Genomic DNA, 26131 nt, shown 5'->3' on the forward strand with positions numbered 1-26131 from the left:
CGATCCTTACTCTGCACGCTGTTGAAAGACAGCAGCTGAACTGAAGCCCTGTTCTCACCTGTGCAGCAGATGGAGCAGCTCGGCTGCTTGTTATCTCATTAATGTTTAACGGCCGGAGCCTCTTTCTTCAAACAGCAGCTCGTTTGTTTTCTCTCTGATGTCTGAGCCGCTCAGTCTAAACGGCTCTTTGATAAGACGCCCAAAAAACAGCAAACGCTTGGCACGCAACAGAGAGAGGTGGGCCGCTGCGCAAGCCTGCTCACGCTCTTCATGCTGATCCTGGATCTGTTAGAGGGCTCTTCCTGTTAAAAGGTCGTTCTTCCTTTCCACTGTTGCCAAATTGCTCCAGCGTGAAGCAGTGAGAGCTGTGTAAATGAAAGCGGACTGAATCTGGATGAAGTGTGTTTATTGGTGGTGGGTTTATTATTGTTATTAATAACAGGGTTAGTATCTTAGCACTGCTTAAACAAACACATGAGCTCAGCTTCAGAGGCTCGGGAACATAAAAACCTTCTACATATTAAAGCTTTTCTCAAATATAAAACAGGAAAGAGACCTGACGCCATGACAACGCAGTAACACACAGACGCGCTTCCTGTTTCCTCCACATGAATTCGCACAGATGTGACCGACAGGGCTCTCTTCTCGTTCTCTCTTTGCTTTTCTTCTCCTGTCGTTTCTTCTTCTCTTTGAAATTCGGACACGTTTTTGTAGTTTTGCCTGACGCCATCTCCATGGCGACACCCTCAAGCCATCAACCTGCTGAACTGCTAAGACATCAGACAGTATGTTGCACAATCACTGGGCACGCTGTACATGTTTATTGATATACGTCTTGTCTCAAAGTGTTACTTCATGTGCAATGCTGAGGCGCTCTGAGCTGAAGAATTTCATTGTGTCGTTTGATGATACAGGTATGGCGATCTCATAGTGTATGCTGATTTGACAGATGTATCTATGTTACTTGGACACAGCAAATAAAACTTGAACTTGAAAGCACAGGTGGCTATCGTCGCATGATGATAATGCATTCAATCACACACATTATTACACCAGAGCATCAAAACGTTTGACGAACAGCTGATTGGGAGAAATTGCCATAGAAACAGGAGCCCAACAGCACCTGTGACAGGGGTTTGTGTTTTATGAATGTATCTCGGGCTGATTCTGACCAATCACGGCACTTCCACTCTGATCAACACCTGTATAACCTGAGCGGCTGGATCAGCGGAGGATGGAGATGCTTTGCTGAACATGATTTGCATCATATTTGCTGTGGATGGTGCAGAAATCAATAACAATAATCAAATAACATGATATTTACTGATTATTAGGATCAATTAAAATGAGTTGTTTGCCTGCAGGGGGCGCTCTTCATGTTTCTTTGAAAGACAGGTGAGAGGAAGTCGCACTGTTCCAGGGCTGCTCCCGGTCATGCCCTCCCTGAGCCTGGTTCTGCTGGAGGTTTCTTCCTGTTCAAAGGGAGTTTTTCCTTCCCACTGTCCAAAGTGCTCATAGGGGCTCATATGATTGTTGGGTTTTCTCTGTATCTATTATTGTGGGCTCTACTGTACAATATAAAGCGCCTTGAGGCGACTGTTGTTGTGATTGGGTGCTCTGTAAAACTGAAGGTGATCAGAATGGGCGGGGCAGCAGAGCACTGATAATGATGGTGGTAAGTGTGCGTGGGTCTGTGTGTGTGCGTGATATGATGTCTTAAATACAGTAAACACGTCGCGTGCTGTGTTTCCCTGCTCAGAGGGAGGTGTACGTCTGAGCGGTTGGAGGTGGGTGGAGGCTGGCAGAGGCTGTGGCTCCTCCTCTGGTTCGGGGCGCGGTCTGCGTGGGGAAAACTTTGAGCAGCTGAAGTTGTTGGAGTTTACAGCCGTGTGATCTTCCTCCTCTCCTCCTCTTCATCATGTCCGGCGTTGCGTCCACTCTGGCCAAGAAGCGCGCTCTGTCCGCGGGCTTTGGCACCAACGCGAACGCGGTCCCGTACCTGAACCAGAACTTCAACGCGCTGCGCGCCCAGTGCCGTTCCGCGGGCAAGCTCTTCTGCGACCCGACGTTCCCCGCCGCGCCCGAGTCTCTGGGCTTCAACGAGCTGGGCCCGAGCTCCTACAAGGTCCGCGGAGTCAGCTGGAAGAGGCCCACGGTGAGAACCGGGACCGGGGGGGGGGGGAGGGGTGGTTGTGCCTGATGGAAAAACACACTGTTTGGTACCCAGAGAGATTTTCACAGATGATAATCTCACAGACCTGTGAGAGGAGCAGGCCTCCGGCAGGGACATGAAGGAGCAGAGAGGAGTTTTGGTGAATCTCTGCTCCGTTTCATAAAATGCGTCCCTTCAATCTTAAGCATGCGCACTGAGTCACTCCCTGATGAGTCAGTGCTTGCTGCTGCGGGAGGAATAGCAGTGAGGGAGCGGTGGGCGTGCACGCAGACAGAGAGTCCGACCAGCTGTTTCAGGTGGAGGAGCTGAGGTTAACCTGAGAGCAATCTGAATCTGGACACACACCCCAGCAGCTCTGTGTTCCCCACTCTGAGTGGGCGTGGCCCTGACCAGCATCATTAACACTGTCTCTGGTTTGTCTTCCAGGAGCTCGTCTCTAAACCGGAGTTCATCGTGGGCGGGGCCACCAGGACTGATATCTGCCAGGGCGCACTGGGTGAGTTTCCTACTGTCTCTGAGCACATCTCACCCGGTCTGTGCTGGCTGCCACGCCTCCTGAGCGTTCAAACTCATTGAGCCGATTTAACGAAAACCAATCAGAGAGCAGTGCTGGTGTGACATCACTCACAGCTTCAGTCAGCTGAATTCTCATTTTGAATCAGACTGCACAGAGGTCAGAGGCCACAGAGCTTTCAGCCATAAAAGGATCTGTGAAATGGTCAGCTGATCGATTCTGACCCCATTTCGTCGTCATGGAGACCTCAGCAACAGCCCTTTACTCAGTAAAGCGCTGCGCTTTTCATTTCAAACTTTATTTATTCCACAAACAAACCAGAGTGCATCCCCCCGACTGCCGCGCTGTCATGCTCTTTCATGGTTTATGACATTTTATTATGATGTGATGACGTCAGGATGTTCTGACGTCCTCGTGATGTCACAGGGTGTCATAACGAAAGAATAAAGTGTGTTGTACAGCTCTCGCTATTTATTACTCAATATGGGTTCTTACATGTTTAATAACAAGCTTATTAACATGTTAATAAACCTGTTTAATAACATGTTAATAAACCTGTTTAATAACATGTTAATAAATCTGTTTAATAACATGTTAATAAACCTGTTTAATAACATGTTAATAAATCTGTTTAATAACATGTTAATAAACCTGTTTAATAACATGTTAATAAATCTGTTTAATAACATGTTAATAAACCCGTTTAATAACATGTTAATAAACCTGTTTAATAACATGTTAATAAATCTGTTTAATAACATGTTAATAAACCCGTTTAATAACATGTTAATAAACCCGTTTAATATCATGTTAATAAACCTGTTTAATAACATGTTAATAAACCTGTTTAATAACATGTTAATAAATCTGTTTAATAACATGTTAATAAACCCGTTTAATAACATGTTAATAAACCCGTTTAATAACATGTTAATAAACCCGTTTAATATCATGTTAATAAACCTGTTTAATAACATGTTAATAAACCTGTTTAATAACATGTTAATAAATCTGTTTAATAACATGTTAATAAACCTGTTTAATAACATGTTAATAAATCTGTTTAATAACATGTTAATAAACCCGTTTAATAACATGTTAATAAACCCGTTTAATAACATGTTAATAAACCCGTTTAATATCATGTTGGCATGCAGCCAGGAGGCAGCCTGGGATTGAACCACCGACCTTCTGATTAGTGGCTGACCTGCTCTGCCACCTGAGCTACAGCCACCCCCAATAATGTTAATAAACATGTTATTAAACATGTTTATTAACATAAACATTAACAGGTTTATTAACATGTTAATAAACCTGTTTAATGACATGTTTATTTTATTAAACATGTTAATAAACATGTTAATAACACATTTAATAACATGTCATTCTGCCTCAGGCCGTCGTTGTCGCACAGACAGAGGCTGCAGAATCATTTCCACCTTAAAAGGCAGAAAGAAAACAAAGTTGCCATGACAATGCTCTCAGCTGGTTCAGTCTAATCTCCTTCATGCCCCACACACACACACACACACACACACACACACACACACACACACACACACACACACACACACACACACACACACACACACACACACAAAGATAGTATCTCTGTGGTCACATGATCACAGGCTTTAAAGTCTCAGGCTCACAGTTGGGGGGGGGGGGGGGGTCACATGCCCCCTCTCCATCAAATTGCTGAAGAACTTTTATTTTAATGAGAAGCAGCTGAGCGGCTCTGCCACGCTGGTCCCTGATTGGCTGAACAGGAAGCAGCAGACAGGAAAAGGCTACCAGCCATTGTTAGAGAGAGAGGGACATCAAATATCAGAGAGAGAGCGAGGGGCATGAGCTGTCAGCCAATGAGGACACACCCTCACACACACACTCACACACGCCTGTGTTTGCAACTCTTTGAGGACATCCTGCTGTCACATGACTCACAGCCTGAAATTGAGTCTGGTTCCATGTGGACCCTGATCCAGATGTGGACCTGATCCAGGTGTGAGCGTGCCTGCAGCCCGGCGGTCCTCACAGGGACACAAACCCAGTGCCTGTGTGGTGGTGGATGAGTCATGTTCGTGCCTCGGTGAAACCCCAGAGCACTGTTGTGTAACGCTGAGCTGCGATTAGAGGCGGAGCTCTGTCTCTGGATGTTTGTGGTCACAGGCTTCTTTCGCTGCACTCACTTCCTGCGGCGCTGTCTGAGTTACTCCCTAGGCGTCACGGCGGTCGAGCGAATAATTAAAGTGTGAGCTGAGGTTTTTCTTGCTTTTGCATGACAGGAAGCAGAGCGTCTGTCTGAACATGTGATGATGATGATGATGAATACCTGTGGCAGCGTGTTTTTTTTCTCCGGGCTCTGTTAGAAAAGTGTGACCTGTAACGGTGTGCACCAATCAGAGCTGGGCATATTTTCAGGGTTAAACTGCACGCTAATCTCATTAGCTTCTGTGCAGCCTGTAGGGGGCAGCACTAACCAGCCACTCCAGACCTGCAGTTCCTCTGACGTCCAGCGGAGGCAGCAGTGAGTCAGTGCCCATAGACTCCCATGTTAAAACAAACATGTTTACAGCCTGATACTCAAACTGATCGATCTCTGTAGGTAGTTTCATCCTTCAATGCAAGTTTCAAGTTTCAGATTTTATTGTCATATGCAGATAAACAGCATAGCAACATTTACCCGTAATGAAATTTGTTGGCTCGTGCTCCTCAGCTTTACATGAACATATAGAAGTGTGCAGTTATATTAAAGAAGAAAATAAAAATAATAATAAAAATAACAAAATACTAAAGTATTCAATATTAGAGAATGTAAGACGGCTGTTTCGTATTTACAGTTGTGTAAAAGCTGTGCAATGAGGATTTAAAGCGGTTAAAGTGACTGTGTCGAGTCCTGTATTTGTAGTGAGTGTGTAATGGTGTGTGCAGAATGTCAGCAACTGGGGGAGCATGACTGTAACACAGGACACGCGCACACGACTGGTTAATGCTTAGACTGTCTTTTATTGAGAAATAATCTGCGGTTTTTGGCGCCCGCCTCGGACGCAGCCACTCCGACTCTCTCCCAGCATCACCTGCTCCTTCTCACTGCGGACACAGATAAGACACATCTCCCTCAATAAAACAGTCCTGTACAAGTCACTGTGTCACCCCTCCTCTGCAGCAGGCCAGCAGACCACGCCCCCGCCACAATGATTTTATAATGGATTAGGGGGCGCGGCCTCTTTGACCGACAGGTGGATGGTGACACAGTAGCTGCTAGCTTGACCCGAGCTGGATCTCTGGACCCTGTTTCTGCAGCGTCTTTAATGATGCCATGTGACCACTAACCTGGCTGCTGTGAGGTTACTGTATGACGAAGGCTTATGATTGTTTGTTACTGATTAGCAGGTGTGTGTGTGAGATAGTACTTGTCTAAATATAACCATTTCCTGAAATGACCCAATGACTGCTTGGCCCTCCAGCTGTCATTTCCTGTGGCGGTCACCTTTGACCGCGAGCACCACAGATGCAACACGTTTGATTAAAACCCAGTGAAAGAGGCGATCATGGCTTTAGTGCGGAGGATGTCATAAGGGCCAATCAGGTGTAAAACATATTTATGAGTGTTTTAGTTGTAACAGGAAGTAAGGCCTGCAGGGGGCAGTGCTGAGGAGTGGGCGCTGACTGAGTGTTTCCTGTCTGTCCAGGTGACTGCTGGCTGCTGGCGGCCATCGCCTCTCTGACCCTGAATGAATATGTGATGGCCAGAGTTGTTCCCACGGACCAGGACTTTGGGGACAGCTACGCCGGCATCTTCCACTTCCAGGTAACTAATGTGTGATTCTGTGAAACACCTGTACAGGTTGATGTTGTCAGGCCTCGCTGACGTAAAGCTGGACCCTGTGGAGCTGCGTCAGCGGCCGGCGGCAATCGGCAGAAAGCTGCGGCTCTCACAACAACGCCAGCAGCCATGTTTGTCACGCCTCACGCTCCACCAAGCTTTCCACTCACGTGGGAGTTTATGTGTTAGTGCTTCATGCCGGGCACGGCAGCGAGCTGGGCGGGGCCTTGTAATTACTGAGAGTTATGCTTTTGTTGCTGAAGCTTCTGTTTATGACGGGGGCACGCCCTGCAGAAACAATACTGCGTGAGTGTGTTATTCCTGCTGTGTGCGAGGACTCACTGAGTGTGGGTCGTTAAACCCCGAGAGAGAGAATCCAGCAGAAACACAAGCGACCAATGACCTCGCAGATACAGAGCGACCTCTGAAGGAGGACGGCGCAATAACCTTATCTTTCTGCTTTTCCTGTAACTCGACCTGTGTGAGGTGTTTTCAGCGCAGTGTTCTGACCGATGCATGAAACCATCTGTTTTTCATGCCTTTCTGTCTCTCTACACGGCGTGCTGCGGGGAAACGCCCGTTCTAGCGTTTGAGTCTGAGGTTGGTTTGGAGCACCTGACCTTCAGCCCTACTCTGAAGCATCACGCCGCTCGGGTCTCACTGTTACTGGTCCGTGAGAAATGGGCTGCTGTGATTGGTCAGAATTCACCTGCGATAAGTTCATAAATGTTATTTTTACTTTTACAGAAATGAAAACACGTTCAGCCTTTTGTTTGCTTAAAAACTGAAACCTAAAAATATTCTCACAGCTGTTATTGAAGTGGGTGGGCCCTGACCATTAGACCCGCCCACAATGCAGTGATAGGTTGCAAATTCACAGAGACTTTTAAAGTAAAAGCCTGACATTCTGTCCTCTGCTGTCCCTCCGCAGTTCTGGCAGTTCGGTGAGTGGGTGGACGTGGTGATCGACGACCGGCTGCCGGTCAAAGACGGCGAGCTGATGTTCGTGCACTCGGCCGAGGGGAGGGAGTTTTGGAGCGCCTTGTTGGAGAAAGCCTACGCCAAGTAAGACCCGCCTCAACCAAAGGGAGAGGAGCAGGACCAGGGCAAAGGCTTCTGGGAATCAGGAGCCTGGGGTTTCTGACAGTCAGAAAATTCAGATTGTCTGGAACTGAGATGTTTATCAACCCTTATAACAAAATCCACAAACGTTTTTTGGCTATATGTTGTGTATAATATGTTTTTATATTTATTTATTATATAGTTTTGTATCGCATTTGATACATTCGGCAGTTTTGGCAACAATTTTGGACAAAAACATAGTTTAGTCTGTAACATGTTGAAATTATGTCGAGTATTGATCACGTTGATGAGATGGAGGTCTCAGAAACTCATGTATCCAATATGATATAACAGGCTTTACAGGGTAAACCTCACATTCACGCCCAGGGTTAGTGCATGGGAGCTTCTGACCCCCGCCGTGGATGCTCTTGGTCTTCTGGTGCTCTGAAAGGGCTCTACCTTCATGCCATTCTGTGCTCTTTGTGTGCAGAGTGAACGGCTGCTACGAGGCGCTGTCTGGCGGGTCCACCACTGAGGGCTTCGAGGACTTCACCGGCGGCATCGCAGAGAACTACGACCTCAAAAAGCCCCCTTCCAACTTGTTCCAGATCATCAAGAAGGCGCTGGAAGCTGGATCGCTGCTGGGTTGCTCCATCGATGTGAGTGTGGAGAGAAACCATCTTTTTCCTTCAGTTAGTGAGGTTCTCTCAGATTCTCCGAGGTGTGTTTCGGGATTATTCGATGGAGGAGGCGAAAGCCGGGGTCGGAGTTGGGTTGTTGGCCTTGGACTCGGGGTCAGTGGTGATGGGCTGTGCTTGTCTCTCTGCAGATCACGAGCGCCGCAGACTCTGAAGCTGTGACTCATCAGAAGCTGGTGAAAGGCCACGCCTACTCGCTGACGGGCGCCGTGGAGGTAACGTCAAAAGAGAAGCAGTGAGGATGAGACGGAGATGAAGGAGGAGGAAGTGACACGTAACTGTTTTCATTCCCAGGTGAACTACCGAGGGCGTCAGGAGAAGCTGGTGAGGATGAGGAACCCGTGGGGCCAGGTGGAGTGGACGGGACCGTGGAGTGACGGGTAACCAACTCAGCCTGAGAGTGCCTCCAGCTGCTCGAGCTCAGTTTGTATCTGCTAAAATGTCTGAAGTCAGGCTAGGACGACAGATCAGCTGACAGTAAACCTGCTGAAGTTATCTGAACTCCAGCTGCCGTCACCCTGGTTACTAGCAGGTGGCCTCTGATTGGCTGTGCAGAGTTTAGTGAGTGGTCTTTTCACTCGAGTGCACCGATGAACAAAAACAGATGCTGGGGAAAAAGCCATTTAACCAGAGTAGCAGCGTGTGGAGGTCACCGCACCCGCCCCACCTGTAGGGCAACCTAACCGGTTACAACAAAACACATACCTGTCCTGCAGGGTACCTTCAGTGCTGAAGCCTGATTGGTCGGTCCAGTTACCTGTTCTAAGAAAGCAGGATGTGGAACGACAATCAAACATGCTGAGTCACTCCAGCACCACATCACAACAACGGTCGCCTCAAGGTGCTTTATATTGTAAGGTAGATCCTACAATAATACATGCAGAGAAACACCCAACAGTCACATGACCCCATGTGAGAAAGCACCTTGGCGACAGCAGGAAGGAAAAACTCCCTTTTAACAGGAAGAAGGTTCAGAACTCTGAGGCTTTGATCGGTTCTGCTCTTTGCAGGTCGTCTGAGTGGAACTACGTGCAGGGGGAGTGTCCTCACAGCAACGCAGAAGATGGAGAGTTCTGGTAGGCGGAGTCTCTGTGCGCACTGCACACCTGCTGACGCCGGAAGCTCAGGTGTGCTGACAGGAAGCGCTCTTCTCTGTTCTTTCTCCCCAGGATGTCCTTCAGCGACTTCCAGCGTCACTACTCTCGTATCGAGGTGTGCACTCTGACCCCGGACACCATCGAGAACGACTCCGTCAAACACTGGAGCGTCAGCAAGTTTGACGGCGGCTGGAGGAGAGGCTCCACTGCCGGAGGCTGCAGGAATAACCCGTGTGAGTAACCTGCTGCAACACTGAGACCGTGTAACCAATCAGAAATGAGCATTATTTGTGGGGGCTTAAGTTTTCTAGAACCGCTAGTGGAGGATAACCTGGCGGGGGCGGGGCTTTCCTCGCTGTGATGCTTTGCAGCTGCAGGAGGTTTCAGGCTGCATGTTTCTGTCTGCAGACACGTTCTGGACGAATCCGCAGTTCGTGATTAAGCTGGCCGAGGAGGACGATGACCCCGACGACGGCGAGGTGGGCTGCAGCTTCGTGGTGGGTCTTATCCAGAAGAACCGCAGGAAGCTACGCAAACAGGGCGAGGACATGCACACCATCGGCTTCGCCATCTACGAGGTGAGAACGTCCGAGAAAATCTGATGTGAAGGATTCAAAGACCAAACACGTGACCAAACTCTGAACTCTTCTTCTCTTCGTTTTATTTCAGCTTCCACAACAGGTGAGTGCTGAACCTGCAGGTCAAAGGTCAAAGCTCTATTCAAGTTCTTTTATACAATCAGGATATTTCCTGTGGTAACATCGGCGATGTCAGGATGTCAGGCAGAATGCTCTCAAACATGGATACACATTTTCGCTCTCTTTGGCCACACCTCCTGATGTCCCGATTGGCTGTCCTCTCTGTATCTGCAGTTCCACGGCCAGAGGGACGTACACCTGGATAAGAACTTCTTCCTGAGCCACGCTCAGACGGCGAGGTCAGAAACCTTCATCAACCTGCGTGAGGTCAGCTCTCGCTTCAAGCTGCCGCCGGGCGAGTACCTGATCGTCCCGTCCACCTTCGAGCCGCACCTGAACGGAGACTTCTGCATCCGGGTGTTCTCCGAGAAGCAGACGGAGACCGTGTAAGAAATCTGCCGCTGTGGGGGTGTGGTCGGGGGGTGTGGTCGGGCACTGAGCTCCGGCCGTGGGGGCTTCGGGGTCTTGCGTGTTTGGTTGGCGCTCTGATGTGTGACTCGCAGTTTTCTCTCTCGCAGGCCCTGCGACGACCCCGTCAGTGCCAAACTTGATGATGTGAGTAACACTCAGACTCCACACTCACGGTTTTTAAACAGGAAGTAACGCCCTTGAGGTCGGCGTCATTAGAGACCCCGAGCCTCAGTGCTGCGCCATGTCTGCAGGTTAGTGATGATGTGCTGACGGTTGCTATGGTGTTTGTGTCCAGGAGACGGTGTCAGACAGCGAGGTGGACGCCGGGTTCAGGGGCCTCTTCACTAAACTCGCCGGAAGTGTAAGTTCATCCTCATCACGCGCGTAAACAGCCTAACACCTGCTGCGTGGCGGCGTGCAGGTGCGCTGCCCACAGACGCCTGATTGGCTGCTCGTGTTTGTGTTTCAGGACATGGAGATCTCTGCAGTGGAGCTCAGGACCATCATGAACAAAATCGTCTCCAAACGTGAGCTGAAGATTCGACGCCTTTTACCTGAACACAGAGCGCCGCAGGTTTCACTTCCTGTTTTCTCTTTCAACAGGAACTGACATCAAAACTGACGGCTTCGGCATGGAGACGTGCAGGGTGATGGTGAACCTGATGGACGTATCCTTTACAGACAGCTAGGGTCACCTGGCAGCAGGAAGTGCAGGTGTTAGAGAAACAGGAAATGATGCCAGAGTGCAGGCGTTAAAGCAGGGTTAATGATGTCACTCACCTGTCAGTGAGTAAGTAAAATTTTATTAATATAGCACGTTTCTAGAGAAAAAGATCAAAGTTCTTCACAAGGTATAAAACAAAAACAGACACAAAAAGATGTTTTTAGTTGTTTTTTAAAGTGAGTCTGCAGATCTTCTGAGGAAGAGAGTCCACAGTGACCACTAATAATAATAATAACTTTATTTATAAAGCGCTTTCAAACAAAGTGCTGTACAACTATTTAAAACTAAAAAGATAAAAAATAATAATAAAAGCGATACATAGCAATACAGGTAAAAGACACATTACAAGTTAAAAACAGTAAAAATTTAAAAACTCAAAGCCATAGAATTAAGACTTGTAAGATAAGGTGAACAAATGTGTCGTCAGCTTACTTTTAAAAGCCTCCACAGAGCAGCCTGCCTAACATCTTGAGGGAGGTTGTTCCACAGAAACGGGGCACGAAAAGAAAAAGCACGCTCTCCAACCTTTAACAGCTACCATCCCGACATGACCAGGAACCAAAGCTCTGTCTTGGTTCTCAGCCTTGTGTGCTGAATAACAAGTAGGCCCTGATCAAAGGCCTCAGGGACCTACTAGGGACGGGGCTGTAAAGGTTCAATGATGTAGGCTGGTGCTTGTCCTTGAAGAGCTTTAAAGGTCAGAACCAGCCAGTGCAGCTGTATCAGCAACGGCGTCACATGAGAGTACTTGAATGTTTTTGTCAGTGATCCTTAACCTGCAGCAGGACAGCGGCAACGGGAAGCTCGGCCTCGGGGAGTTTGCCACGCTGTGGAAGAAGGTGCAGAGATACCTGGTGAGACGTGACCTTTGACCTCTAATCCCGAATGTTGTACTGACAAGACGAATTTTATATGTACTTACCTGTGCGTGCATGCGTGTGTGTGTGTGTGTGTGTGTGCGTGTGTGTGTGTGCGTGTGTGTGCGTGCGTGCGTGCGTGTGCGTGTGTGTGCGTGCGTGTGTGTGTGTGCGTGTGTGTGTGTGCGTGCGTGTGTGCGTGCGTGCGTGCGTGTGCGTGTGTGCGTGCGTGTGTGTGCGTGCGTGTGTGTGTGTGCGTGTGTGTGTGTGCGTGTGTGTGCGTGTGTGTGTGCGTGTGTGCGTGCGTGCGTGCGTGTGCGTGCGTGTGTGTGCGTGTGTGTGCGTGCGTGTGCGTGCGTGCGTGCGTGCGTGCGTGTGTGTGCGTGCGTGCGTGCGTGTGCGTGTGTGTGCAGTCCATCTACAAGAAGAACGACTCTGATAACTCGGGGACGATGTGCACACCTGAGATGAGAGTGGCCTTCAAAGACGCAGGTCAGTCTGTTCTTCTTCTGCAGGAACAAACGAAGCGTTCGTTTAATGCGACGAGCTTAGAGTCGTCGACCTGACCCGGGTCTTTGCTGGCGTCTCGTCTTGTTTCGTGCTGTGATTGGCTCACCAGCAGCTGTCGACCACTTCCTGTCTGTTGCTCATTAAACGTGTTTGCGATTCTGTTTGGGGCGGGGCCTCAGGCGTCTTTGGCTCCCCACCAGTTTCTTTTCACTGGCGAGTTTATGCTAAGGAACAGGAAGGGCCACATAATAAAACCACCTGACTTCATTTAACAGGATGACACGGTGACGCGTTTCAGCCGAGCTCGGGACATGCCTCCGTGGGGACGTCCTCCGTGATGTCACAGATGCTGTGGGCTGTTTGTGTGCGGACTGTGAGTTGTGTTGTGGCGACGCGCTCGGCTCTGGCGTTGCGATGCTTTACTTGTCTTCACCCTCAGAGGTGGAGCTGCTGCAGTTTGTGGTTTAAAGTGTGAGTCACGGTGATTCCCCGCTGACTCACACTTTAAACAGAACACTCCTCTTCCTCCTCTGTGGCCGGGGTGAGGAAGACGCCTCATCTTTCCTGTTGCTGCTAAACAAATGAAAACAAAGCCTGCAGACTTTGTCTCCTGCTCACTAACATCTCCTCTTCTTCTCCTGCTCCTCCTGCAGTCTTTCTGTCTCTGTCTAACTTGTGTGTTTCCTCCTCCTCCTGCTGCTGTGGATTTACGGGCAGCGAGCTGATGGAGACGGTACGTTTCATCTCTGCTGGCAGCATGAAGGTCACCTCAGGGTTAAAGTTTCAGGATCTGGAGCGAGTTCAGCTGACTCTGATGTGCTCGCTTACTGAACCCAGATCAGTGTCTGACTGCTCCTTATCATCCAGAGTCTGGTGTTTCGTGATGTTTGATCGGTTTAAATAGAAATATTGATTTGTGTTGCTTTCATATGATCTGAGAACCATTTAAACTAAACTCTAAACGCCGAGTTCTCACAATTCATCATCGAAGACAGCGGCAGAGCCAGCTCGGCACTAGTTTGTGTGTTTGAGCTCGCTGCATTACACCGTAGGTGGCAGCGATTTGGTCGTCTGTCAGAGCACCTTTAACTGACATCACGACCAATCGAGCTGCAGCTACACGATGGCGTCTGCAAGAGTAAATAGAAAGCTTACACTGACGAACTTCAGTGACCATTATTTACCAGTAATGATGATCAAGACTGTTAGGTCTGATAGCCGCTAACAGCTACCATCTTCCTGCAGGTTTCACTCTCAATAACAACATCTACCAGCTGCTGGTGGCCCGATACGCCGACCCCGACATGACCATCGACTTCGACAACTTCGTGGGATGTCTGATGAGGCTGGAGATGATGTTCAGTGAGTTGGCGCTTCGCTGCTAACGAGCTCAGAGAGGTCAGTCAGTCAGTGGGGGAGTCAGTCTGTGGGAGGTCAGTCAGTGGGGGAGTCAGTGAGATAAGGAGTTCTTATTGGAGGACCACGGATTGGAGGGCGTGTCTAAGCTCCGTGAGATGTTTGGAGCTTTGTGACCTCCCTCAGGTAGGAGGAGTTCTGCAGGGCGTTGGAGGCTATCACAGGTCTCAGTGACTAGCGGTTAGCTTGCCGGCCCATGACGTCTCGCTGCATCTCTCTGAGTTTTAACTTTCCCTCTGTGCTGTGACCTTTAAACTTTAACGTGTGACGGTCTTCCTCCACAGAGGTCTTTACGAAGCTCGACACTAAGGGCAGCGGTTTCATTGAGCTCGACTTCCAGCAGGTGAGACGTATGATGCGGTGACGTGTATGTGTCAGTGTGAGCGCAGAGGCTGACGACGACCATGTCTTCTTCTTCTTGCAGTGGTTAAACTTCGCCATGATCTGAGCCGCAGCCTCAGTGGTTACTGCAGCACGCCTTCTTCGCCGTTTACTGGCCGCCTCACTTCCTGTCACCGCTCCTGTTTTATATGCATGGTTTAGTTTCTACACTAACTTACTGACATGTAAAGTCAATAAATTCTCCAAACCTGGAAACTGTGTTCGTGTTTTACTAATGATCAACCTGTAACTGGCCACGCCCCCGTGTGTCGGTGCTTCACAGTGAAAATGGTGAAGCTGCTCTTGAACAGACGCCTGCCGTGAACATTTCATTTTGTGCGGTGTTTCCTGAGGCTGACGCAGGCCGGAGCTCAGTTTCATTTCATAATTAGATCAGCAGCTGTGAGAGGTCAACATCTGGCCGCAGGTGACTCGGCTCCTCCTCACACTCACAGATCGAGCAGGTGACCCGCTCCACAACAAAAACATCCGAGTCAGAAAGTGTCTGAGCTCATCATAGGTCAAAGTCTACGTCATTACGAGAGGCAGCAGGTGGAGTGTCTGGACCAATATTTGAGCTCCCTGATGATGTCACAGTGACGGTCTGAAACATGAAAACAGATACAAGCTTTGGTGCACAGGTGTCACAAAAACAGCAAAGCTTAACAGACTGACGTCCCGAGGCGCCCAGCAAGTGCTCCACAGCACGGCCTCCATGAAGCAGCACATACTGCAGCCTGATTGGCTGCTAAAAGCAGTGATCGATTAGTGATTGGTGATCTTCTCAGATCCTTGTGTTCTTCCTGCAGGGTCACATGTATGTGACATCATCACTGCAGATCAATAATTCAGAGAAGCATCAGCCTAGTGCAAACACAGCCACTTCCTGTTAGAATGACTGATCACGTGACACGCGCGCGCGCACACACGCACACGGCGATGTAGCCCCGCCCCTCCCGCCGGGCGGGGCGCGGTGCTGCAGCTCAGCATCTTCAGCAGCATCCAGGACCCGGTGCAGACCACATCCCGGAGCAGGACACAGAGGAGCTCCACACGGGTGCAGGTGAGCCTGGAGCTGGGACCGAACCGGGCTGAGCCGATCCCTGTCGGTCCCAATGTTTTTTCCGTTTCCGGTTTGATCAGCTGATTTCTCCGTTTTTGCGCTGATTCAAGAAAACTGATTACATCATTGCGTCGCTGGACCAATCAGAAGCCCCAAAGCTGCGTGTAGATTCAGACAGAAACAAGAACAAAATCAGCTGTTTACCGTTAATGACGTCACGGCTCCTGTCACGAACGGCAGAAATATTATGACGCGATCACAATTAACGGGGTTGATGCAGAAAGTCCTCAGCCCAAAGGCATGACGGGAAAACGTGTTCCTCAGCTGAGTTGAGACAAACCATCCGGTCCTCTGATCGATCAGCTGTGATGAGTCCGCAACTCTTTGAACTCACAGAGCTCACACAGGTGTGTCCTCACCTGTGTGAGCTGTGTCGTCCTTACATGATTTTTGTGGTGTTCTATCACAGCGTACTGATTGATTGGTTGATTTTTGTCTGAAACAAGAGCAGGTGTGCTGATGGTCCTGCCTGAGGGCTCCTGCTGTGAAGCTTCAGTTCAGTCGAGTCAGTTTCATATGTTTTATTTATACGTGATCAGTCGCCTCTAAGTACTTTGTACTGTAAGATAAAGACAATAATACAGAGAAAAAAACCCAACAGTCATATGAGCAGCACTTTGGCGACAGTGGGAAGGAAAAACTCCCTTTTAACAGGAAGAAACCTCCAGCAGAACCAGGCTCAGGGAGGGGCGGGGCCATCTTCAAACTGTAGGAGAGGGAAACAGAAGTGTTTACATGATGAAGGTCACCTGGGGTTTGTTTACAGGGTCAGTAGAAAAATTCAGCATCAGTTTTACTTCCTATCAGCCGTGAGCCTGCCAGACAGACTCCGGTACAAACCTGCTTTCCTCTGCTCTGATTGGCTGCTCAAAGTTCTGATGTGTTCTGGCTCAGGATGTTTACAGGCGTGTCTGAGCGGATCCAGATGGACCGGGCCCGAGCTGCGGGTCTGGGTTCGGTCCAGCAGGCCGTGCGCTACCTGAACCAGGATTTCGAGGCCCTGAGGCAGGACTGCCTGCAGAACAGGACCCTGTTTGAGGACCCGATGTTCCCCGCAGAACCCGGCTCGCTCGGCTTCAAGGAGCTCGCCCCGTTCACGGCCAAAACCAGAGGAGTGGAGTGGAAGAGGCCGACGGTGAGCCTCCACACACACACACACACACACACACACACACACACACACACACACACACACACACTCTCATACCTGCATCTGATTGGCTGTTCCAGGAACTGACACGAAACCCTCAGTTCATTGTGGGCGGAGCCACCAGGACCGACATCTGTCAGGGCGCTCTGGGTAAGTCATGTGACCTCTCACAGGTTATCTGTCCAGGTTTAACACACTGCTACTTATCTGGCGGTTATTAAGAAGTTGTCAGAGAAGCTTTCCGACAGTCATGGAGGCAGTTATCAGGTAGTTATTGGTGCAATAATTGGTGCAGTTATCGAGCGGTTATATGCAGCTGTGGCTGAATGAACTTTAGTATCAGCGCTGGAATAAAAACTCCGCATCAAACCCAAAATCAGCTGCTGACTCTGTCCTGACCCGCCAGCTCAGATTAGCACTTTTTGTTTGCTTTGACGCCGTCACAGATACGCTTCTATGCAAACATCCTTATTTTCATTGTCAGAGCTCCCAGTTTGCACTGGAACAGGCTCAACCGGTCTGGTATGCAGTGTGAGTCGGCGGTTGGAACTTTCCAGTAAATCAGGTGTGTGATTCTTAGAACCACACACAGAAACCTGCACTTCCTGTTCCCCCAGTACCTTCTCCTGAACTCCAGGAAACTGTTTAGCACCGCAGAACCTTGTGGGCCTCTTGTTTAGGTGGTTCTCGATGCTGGTTGGTTAACCACACTGACCTGTGCATGTGTGGTTTGTTGTTCATTAACAAGCCAGTCATCCTGAAACTGTGTTTCTGCTTTGAACAAACGTTATTCAGCACATGCAGCACTTCGGCAGTCATGTGATTCAGGCTCCGCCTCTTTCATGTAAACGTGCTGGTGGTTCGATCAATGAACTCCAGGCTGATTGATCCAGCTGATCATATACATACATACAGTTAAGAGTTGTGTTACACTCCTCTGTCTCTTCGGTCAGCTGAGGCCATCATAACTCTGCATCTGTGAAAACAGGAAGTAAACCAGGTCCTCACAAACAGGCAACACCAGCATGTGTGTATGAGTCAACAGACTGGACTCTGTGTGTCTCTCACACACAGGACTCCACCCAGCTGACTCACTGTGTGTGTGTGTGTGTGTGTGTTGAACTGGACAGGAATGATCGGTATGAACCCTCCACCCCTGGCCGCTGGTGGGAGGAGCTCAGGCTTATTTTCGATGCTTTGGCTCCGCCTGCTGGAGGCAGAGAAGCACTTTATAATAACAGGGGACTCAGACTGAGTGACAACTAAACAGTAATAATGGATCAATAACAAAAACAATCAGCATTAACGTTCCACTGCGCTGCTTATTGATCCCTAAAAGCAACTCACAGAGATAAACAGGAAGTGGACAAAATACCAGAAACACTTGCAGGGCTACGAGCCTGGCTCTGGCGATCCTCAGTCTTTACTTCAGTTTTGAGTTTGTTTACTTCCTGTCATGTGACCACTGCTTACCAGCTGTAACTCGTCCCTGTGTGGATCCATTTTGGTTCAGTTCTAATGTTTTTGTCTAAAGTCAAAACTTTTGGCAATTCCAGCTCCGCGCGAATTTATTTATTTCAGAATTCCCCATGTTTTTAGTTTTAGTTACCATGGTTACCCTGCTCCACTAATGCCGGGGCAGCAGCGGTTAACAGGCCGTCTTCATCACTCAACAACCAGGCGCTCAGCTTCGGTCTCACCTGCCTCTACTGTGTGTGTGTGTGTGTGTGTGTCACTTCTCTGTTCTGATCGTGTCCACCAGCAGAACACCTAAAAGCTCTGATTTAAGCCAGACAAACATCCTGAAACACGCCGCATTCAAACATAACGTGAATGTCAACGATGATTCCGATTCAATGGACTGAAGCTAAGAATCACTCTTACTGATCTCTGAGGTCGGGGTCGATCATCCAGTCAGACCTTCCTGAAACACAGGCAGGTGTGCCTCCTGTGGTCGGCTCTGAGGTGTCTTTCTCTCGCTCGTTGTGGACTCGCTCAGGCCCAGTCTCCATCCAAGCCTTGAAAAAATAAGATGAGCGAAGGGGTTGTTTATTTGGTTTAACCCTTAACCTTTTAATTAAGAGCTTAAAATATTGTCTAAGCTTCACCTGTTTCCAGGTGTAAACCAGGTGAACACGAAGAATGTGATGAACATATTTCCTGAAGTAGAGTTTGATGTTACGGGATGTACTTGAAAGCAGCACTCTGACCTGTATTGATCTGTGAACACTGGACGCCCGTCCATTAGCCGGAACCATTAGCAGCTTAATGTGCTGTTAGGATTTAGCTTAGCATTAGAGTCCCGAGAGACCGTCAGAAGAATGTCGACAAACACTTCCCAAACTCATCATCATCATCATCGTCGTCCAGAGTCATGCTGATCTGATGTGAGCTCAGCGCTCCCAGCAGCTCTTTACCTGAATATGGTGATGTAACCACAGACCGCCTGCAGAGGGCGCTGCCTCTCCATTCAGGTTTGTCCAATCAGATCAGATTAAAAAGAATAAGCAGAGGCTGCAGCTTCACTTCATTCAGGCTGAAGTAACTTGTAAAAGAGGCTCAGGTGTGCACCTGTCTCACCTGTGCGTGCTCCTGCAGGTGACTGCTGGCTGCTGGCTGCGATTGGCTCGCTGACGCTGAACGAGCAGCTGCTGCATCGCGTTGTTCCTCACGGTCAGAGCTTCAGCCACCAATACGCCGGCATCTTCCACTTCCAGGTGAGACTTTCTGCACCGAGGCCACGCTCATTCACCTGTAAAACGTGCTTTGTGGACATGGTCTGAGTGCGGCTGGTGGTTGATGCTGGATGAGGACACACCTGTCACAGGTGACTGATTCTCCTTCTTGCTCTGCAGTTCTGGCAGTTTGGGCAGTGGGTGGACGTGGTGATCGACGACCGGCTGCCAGTCAAAGATGGCGAGCTGCTGTTCGTCCACTCGGCTGAAGGCACTGAGTTCTGGAGCGCTCTGCTGGAGAAGGCCTACGCCAAGTAAGACCCGCCCACCTACAAACAGGTGTTCATGTTTGTAGGTGTTTGTTTGTGGTTTCAGGTGCCGATCTCCAGCCTCGCCGGTTTCAACGCGATCCAGCACGGCATCTGCGGGTGAACTTTGTGTTTACTGCGTGTCTCTTGTTGTTTCTCAGGTTGAACGGGTCATACGAGGCGCTGTCCGGCGGCAGCACCACTGAGGGCTTCGAGGACTTTACGGGAGGCGTGTCAGAGATGTACGAGCTGAAGAAGGCACCCAAAGATCTTCATCGCATCATCAGTAAAGCGCTAGAAAGAGGCTCGCTGCTCGGCTGCTCCATCGACGTCAGTTACGTCTCCTTGGAGTCAAACACACAAAATGTCCCGCAGACTTTCAGCAAATCAGTGCAGGCGCTTGTTTCTGTTTCAGGAAGTGATGTCACAGGTTTTTCAGGTGTAATTATATGTGATGATGTGAAAACGGAGCGTTTGTCCACACTGATCAAACGAACTTCTGTCTTCAGATCACCAACAGCCTCGACATGGAGGCGGTCACCTTTAAGAAGCTTGTCAAAGGCCACGCCTACTCTGTGACAGGCCTCAGACAGGTGAGCTCAGCTGCGAGGTAAAAGTAACAAACTGTTACCTGAGAGTCATGTCAGCTCACCTCCCTACGTTTGAATAACACCAGAGTGTGATTTTTCACCACGTCACTGTTTAAGGAACAAACTGTGAAACGTTGGCTGTAATAACAAGGATCCAAATTAAAGTCATGCAAAATGAATATTTAATTTATTTCTTTCATTTGTCAGAAGGTTCAGTAACACGTGACTGGCTTCATGGTCAGAATCAGAATGACTTTATTTATCCTCAGGGGGCAGTTAGGATGGTTTGGGCGTTTTGGAGTTCAAGGACTAAATGTGTTGGTGGATTTCCAAAAAAAGCTCAAATCAATCCAAAGTGTGTTTGAGTCGATCTCTTCAGCAGCAGACGGCTCCAGATCACGAAATGATTGTAGGCCGGTCGCTTTGACAGCTCTAGGGATGAAATCCTGTGAAAAGTAGGAAGTAGATTCTGCAGCTTGTTGCAGGGCGTTGATGTGGTCGCTCTATTACGTTTCCTGGATGGGGCCAAAGCTCACGCTCGGCTCCTTTTTACTGACTTTTCTTCAGTTTTTATACAATCAGCCACATCTCGCAGCTGATCGACTTCCAGTTTAAACTGGATTTTAATCTTGTTGGTTGGATTTTAGATGTTTTAACTAACAAAGCTCAGTGTGTCAGCTGGTTCTTTACTATATTACACACTAATGGCTGTTGTAGTACACAGGCTAACAGGCATTTCATTCATTTTTGGGCTCTATCTGATAGATACAGTGAAGAGTGACAGAAAGCAGAGAGAGGGCAAAGGACCACGGGTCGGATTCGAACCCGGGCCGGTTGCCCACTCATCCCAGCGAGCCAAACCGGCGCCCAAAATGATGACCCTTTTTTATAAAGTTTTATTGAATCAGTTTTAGACCAAGAGACATCGAGTGTCCTTCATGCCTGCTGCCTGCTGCACTTTGCAAATCAGTTTCCCATTGGGGACAATAAAGTTAGCATTGACCATTGTTTCTCAGGTGAACCGCTCAGTTTTAGATTTCCTCATTTGATCTCAGGTGTTTGTCCTCCTGTAGGTGGAGTACCGGCGCCAGCGCGAGCTGCTGATCCGGATCAGGAACCCCTGGGGTCAGGTGGAGTGGACCGGAGCATGGAGCGATAAGTGAGTGCTGCAGCTTGTCAGACTCTAAGTGGGAGGAGGAGAGCACGGAGAGTTTAACGTTTGTTGGTGTTTCAGCTCCTCGGAGTGGAACGCCATCGACTCGGCCGAGAAGGACGAGATGCTGTGTAAGATGGAGGACGGGGAGTTCTGGTATGTTTGCTCTGTGATGATGACTGTGGTGTCTTTAAAGGACGAAGATGTTCAAACGACTGTCGCTGTGCAGGATGTCATTCCAGGAGTTCCTGCGTCAGTTCTCCCGGCTGGAGATCTGCAATCTGACTCCAGACGCTCTGAGCCAGGACTCCACCAGCTTCTGGAACACCGCCACGTACGAGGGCAGCTGGAGGAGAGGGAGCACCGCCGGGGGCTGCAGGAACCACCCGAGTGAGGACGGAGGGGCAGATACACCTCTTTTATACAAACATGGTGCCGTGCTCAAACTAGAACCAGTTCGACGCACGCCCACCAAGTCAGGACCTCTGATGTCAGTGACTGTGGGAGGGGCTACCAGTGATTGGCAGACCCAGCCAGACAACCTGTAATCCTGTATCATAGTTGGTTCTCAAAGCTGAGGAAATGCAGACTGGTTCTCCGAGGCTCGGCACCACGTTGGTGAAAAAGAGGTCTGAGTATGTCGCAGGGATTGTCTTTCTTGTGTGTGACGGGGGTGTGAAGAGTCTATGTAACATGTGAGCATGCGTGTAGGCGCAGCACCTGACGGCAGAGCAGAATGAAGAAGGTTTTGGAGTTGATAGAGACGGTCTAACGGGCTGCAGCCTTTGCAGTGTGTATTAAAAGGAGCAGTACCCTCATTGATCATGGCTCGAGTTGGGAGTTCGCCTTGTAATCAGAAGGTTGCCGGTTCGAGCCCCGGCTTGGACAGTCTCGGTCGTTGTGTCCTTGGGCAAGGCACTTCACCCGTTGCCTACTGGTGGTGGTCAGAGGGCCCGGTGGCGCCAGTGTCCGGCAGCCTCGCCTCTGTCAGTGCGCCCCAGGGTGGCTGTGGCTACAATGTAGCTGCCATCACCAGTGTGTGGATGTGTGTGTGAACGGGTGGATGACTGGGTGTGTAAAGCGCTTTGGGGTCCTTAGGGACTCGTAAAGCGCTATACAAGTACAGGCCATTTACCATTGAAGCCTCGTCTCTTCAGTATTCCTGGTGTCTCAGATAATTTCTGCCTGCCTCACTACTCTGCGAAAAGTGAAGGGGGTTGACCCCAAAGGAGGACATCTACCCCTCTCGTCCCAGTCTCCGGACCATGGTCCGATGGCGAGGAAACGTTAACAATTAGTTAGTGCAGGTGAGCCCAGGTGGCTCTGACTGTTGGCGTACCTTCAGGGTGGTGTGTTAGTGAGCGGGCCTGGACCCGACACAGTTTAAGTCAGTCCATCAGATTTTTACTGAGTCCCCAATCAGCATGAAAGTTTTTGTGCATCTTTATAATCTGGATTTTAGAGTTTCTCAAACCAACAGCGCTGCTCGGCGTGTTGATCACTGATAAGCAGATGCTACATGATGATCTTCAGGGGCTCAGCCGAACTTCTGTCCTGATCTAAGCGTCTAAAGAGAGAAGCGGAGGACCCAGCGTAGAGCCCGCGCTACACCTGACACCTGTGTGCGCCTTGGTTATAACTACATACTCGTGATGCTCTCCTGCAGACACCTTCTGGATCAACCCTCAGTATAAAATTTCCCTGCTAGAGGAGGACGATGACCCCGAAGATGAAGAAGCCGCCTGCAGCTTCTTGGTGGCGCTGATGCAAAAAGACCGCCGCCGCTACCGCCGCCAAGGCCAGGACATGCACACCATTGGCTTTGCCATCTATGAGGTCAGAGGTCAGAAAGGTGATGTTGTTATCACGCTGTATTTCTGCTGTTGGTGACGTTTCCTCTGTTCTCGTTCACAGATTCCTCAACAGGTGAGTCGCTCCGGTCCGTTTCACTTTTCCGTTTTTGTTTTAACTCGCTAACGGTGGCGGCGTTGGTCTGTCCCCCAGCACCGAGGCTGTCCCAGCGTTCACATGAAGAAGGACTTCTTCCTGCGTCAGTCCTCTTGCGCTCGCTCAGAGACCTTCATCAACCTGCGAGAGGTGAGCGGCAGGTTCCGCCTGCCGCCCGGCGAGTACCTGATTGTCCCGTCGACCTTTGAACCCTCGAAGGAGGCGGACTTTGTCCTGCGGGTATTCACAGAGAAGCAGTCTGAGAGCCAGTGAGTTCACCATGATCTATCTAGACACCTTTACTTATCAAAATAAAAGACCTCTCAGTGACAGTCTGTGACTCTGCAGGGAGATGGACGACGGCGTGGTGGCGAACTTTGATGAAGAGGTAAACAAACCAAACTGGCTGCTTTATGACTTTGTGTCTTTGGCCTTTGACCTTCCTGCTCTTCTCTGCAGGAGGAAGTGTCAGAGAGCGACATCGACGACTCCTTCAGGTCCATGTTCGCTCAGCTGTCTGGAGACGTGAGTTCATGAATTAAAACGTTCTTGGACTGAACGTGCAGAAACAGCGAGGACGTTCACTTCCTGTTTCCTCCCTGTAGGACATGGAGATCTCAGTGCGGGAGCTCAGGACCATCCTCAACAGAGTCGTGTCCAAACGTGAGTCTTCCTCAATCAGATGGAGGCTTCTGATTGGTCAGAGAGGTTGGCTCTGATGTGGTTGTGATCTGGTCTGGTTTGCAGACAGAGACCTGCAGACTGACGGCTTCAGCACGGAGTCCTGCAGAGCCATGGTCAGCCTCATGGACGTATCCTCGCCGCTCAGCACGTTGGACAGGTAAAGTTTGATGACTGATGTCTGAAATAAGACGTGTTGGCCTTGACTCGATCTCAGAAAGATGGCAGCGCTCGCCTCGGGCTGCTGGAGTTTCAGATCCTCTGGAACAAGATCAGGAAGTGGCTGGTGAGTGTGAACACCTGAAGCTCACAGGTGAAAGATATCGAGTTCATTTCAAACATAAAAACTTTATCTGTCATGAGACGGAGCACCGAGTCGCGTGTCCCTTCGATCGCTTTCCTCTTTTTCTTCCAGTCTGATTAGTTTAAGAAGTGGCCCCAAGTCTGAGCGATTGATTATCGGTGCTGGTCCATCAGGTCCTGGTTTTGTGGGTTTTAAATGTTTGGGTAACAAAATCTTCAATCCGATTGCTGATCGATCCGATCGATCCGATCGAGTCCTGCGATGACGAGTTTGGTTTCATGTTTTCAGGGAATCTTCAGAGAGTTCGATCTGGATAAATCTGGCTGCATGAATTCCTATGAGATGCGTCTGGCGCTGGAAAATGGCGGTAACTGAGTATTGCATTGTTACTGAGCGTGCTCTGTTGCATTAAACTGACCTGAGATCTGTCGCGTCCGCAGGCTTCAAACTGAACAACAAGCTGCATCAGATGCTGGTGGCTCGATACGCCGACAACGAGATCATCGACTTTGACAACTTCACCTGCTGCCTCGTCAAACTGGAGGCCATGTTCCGTAGGTTGATCATGTGACCGCGAGAACATGCACAATAAACCTTTTAACATTTTATTTGTCCTGAGCTGCTCCGTGTGTGTTTGTCAGGAACCTTCCAGCACCTGGACACAGACGGGACGGGCACCGTGGAGATGAACCTCATCGAGGTAAACCGTCTCTGAGCTCCACAAACACTGAGCTTAGACGCGCTCGAGTATCAGACCCATGTTAGTTTCATATGAGCGGAAGCAGGTCTTTGATATGTTGCCTGTAAGCATCAGTGTCCGTCAGGCCTGTGATGAGAATCATGTTTTGCATCATTTTTCTGTGTAAATACTGTTTTCGTATTTATGGACCTGTTGTTCCATACGTGGAGTATCTTCCATCTTCAGCGTACAGTCTATGTTTGTGGATCATTTTACAGGAAACGTTAGGGTCGCCTCCGGCTCTGTTTGGGAACCAGGAGGCGCAGAAAGGTGTTTAAGTGCCCCTCCTGCCTCCAGTCTACATTTTATTTGTTTTTATAATAACAAATTTATTCTGCTGCGTAAACCAGATTACTGTGGACCGATCTTTTCATTGCTTGAGGAGCCGTGCATAAAGGATGCTTTGACTCAGTCAGATCTCTTGTAAGCCGATGATTTACGGTTCACGATTTGTCTGAGCCTCTGTGCCAGAGCGTAATTCTCACTCGCTCACATTAAAGCACAAACCTTTGAAAAATGACCCCCGCCTCCTTCCTGCGAGTCACGAGGATTTAGGACATGAATATGAATATAAATGTGATTATTACACAAAAATAAAAGTAAATAATCTGTCACATCAAACTTTAATCTCACAGACTGTCAATGTGTCTTCTCTCCTCAGTGGCTCTGTATGAGCATGTGCGGCTGAGTCACCTGAGCGTCAGAGCGCCTCCTCCAGGAAGAACCAGTCCATCACAGCTCTACTGCACTGAACTACACTGCAGTACTACTACTATACTACTGCAGTACTGCTACAGTAAAGCATGCAGCAGAAAGATATTAATCAGAGTACTCTGCAGCCTTATTCATATCCTGCATGATCACACACACAGGTATTGTAGCACACCTGTGCAGGTAGTAGTTTCTATAATCACGGGTCTTCCAGCTGTTGAATGGATGCTGGGAGAAAAATAAAGTAATTGATCAGCATCGTTGTGTCTGTTTCTCTGAGCTTCGCCTCGTTTCCTGTGTGAGGAGCTGCTGATGCTGCTCTTCCCCGACCTGAAGCTTTATCAGCTGACCTTTAACCTGCCATCTCACCTCAGTATTGCAGC

At 49.2% G+C, this 26131-nt stretch overlaps 1 protein-coding gene across 1 annotated transcript; it reads left to right on the top strand.

Annotated features, from left to right (window-relative positions):
• Nucleotides 1-1771: 1771 nt before the first annotated feature.
• Nucleotides 1772-26013, top strand: LOC308395960 (uncharacterized protein). The gene is given in 43 exon segments (XM_080881022.1): nt 1772-2155; nt 2600-2669; nt 6380-6498; nt 7445-7578; nt 8066-8234; nt 8405-8488; nt 8568-8653; nt 9284-9349; nt 9443-9603; nt 9779-9948; nt 10040-10051; nt 10243-10454; nt 10587-10623; nt 10775-10840; nt 10949-11006; nt 11083-11147; nt 11989-12057; nt 12474-12552; nt 13816-13932; nt 14271-14329; nt 15177-15184; nt 15272-15430; nt 16385-16625; nt 16721-16790; nt 19239-19357; nt 19496-19629; nt 19785-20089; nt 20092-20216; nt 21287-21372; nt 21448-21522; nt 21596-21756; nt 23033-23202; nt 23281-23292; nt 23371-23582; nt 23662-23701; nt 23773-23838; nt 23919-23976; nt 24061-24125; nt 24212-24280; nt 24587-24665; nt 24739-24852; nt 24940-24998; nt 25699-26013. Coding segments are annotated over 43 exon segments (4524 nt in total). The 5' UTR covers nt 1772-1918; the 3' UTR covers nt 25726-26013.
• The last annotated feature ends 118 nt before the right edge of the window (nt 26014-26131 follow it).

The sequence above is a fragment of the Rhamphochromis sp. 'chilingali' genome (assembly GCF_963969265.1).
Source record: "Rhamphochromis sp. 'chilingali' genome assembly, chromosome: 4".
In the NCBI taxonomy this organism is placed as follows: Eukaryota; Metazoa; Chordata; class Actinopteri; order Cichliformes; family Cichlidae; genus Rhamphochromis; species Rhamphochromis sp. 'chilingali'.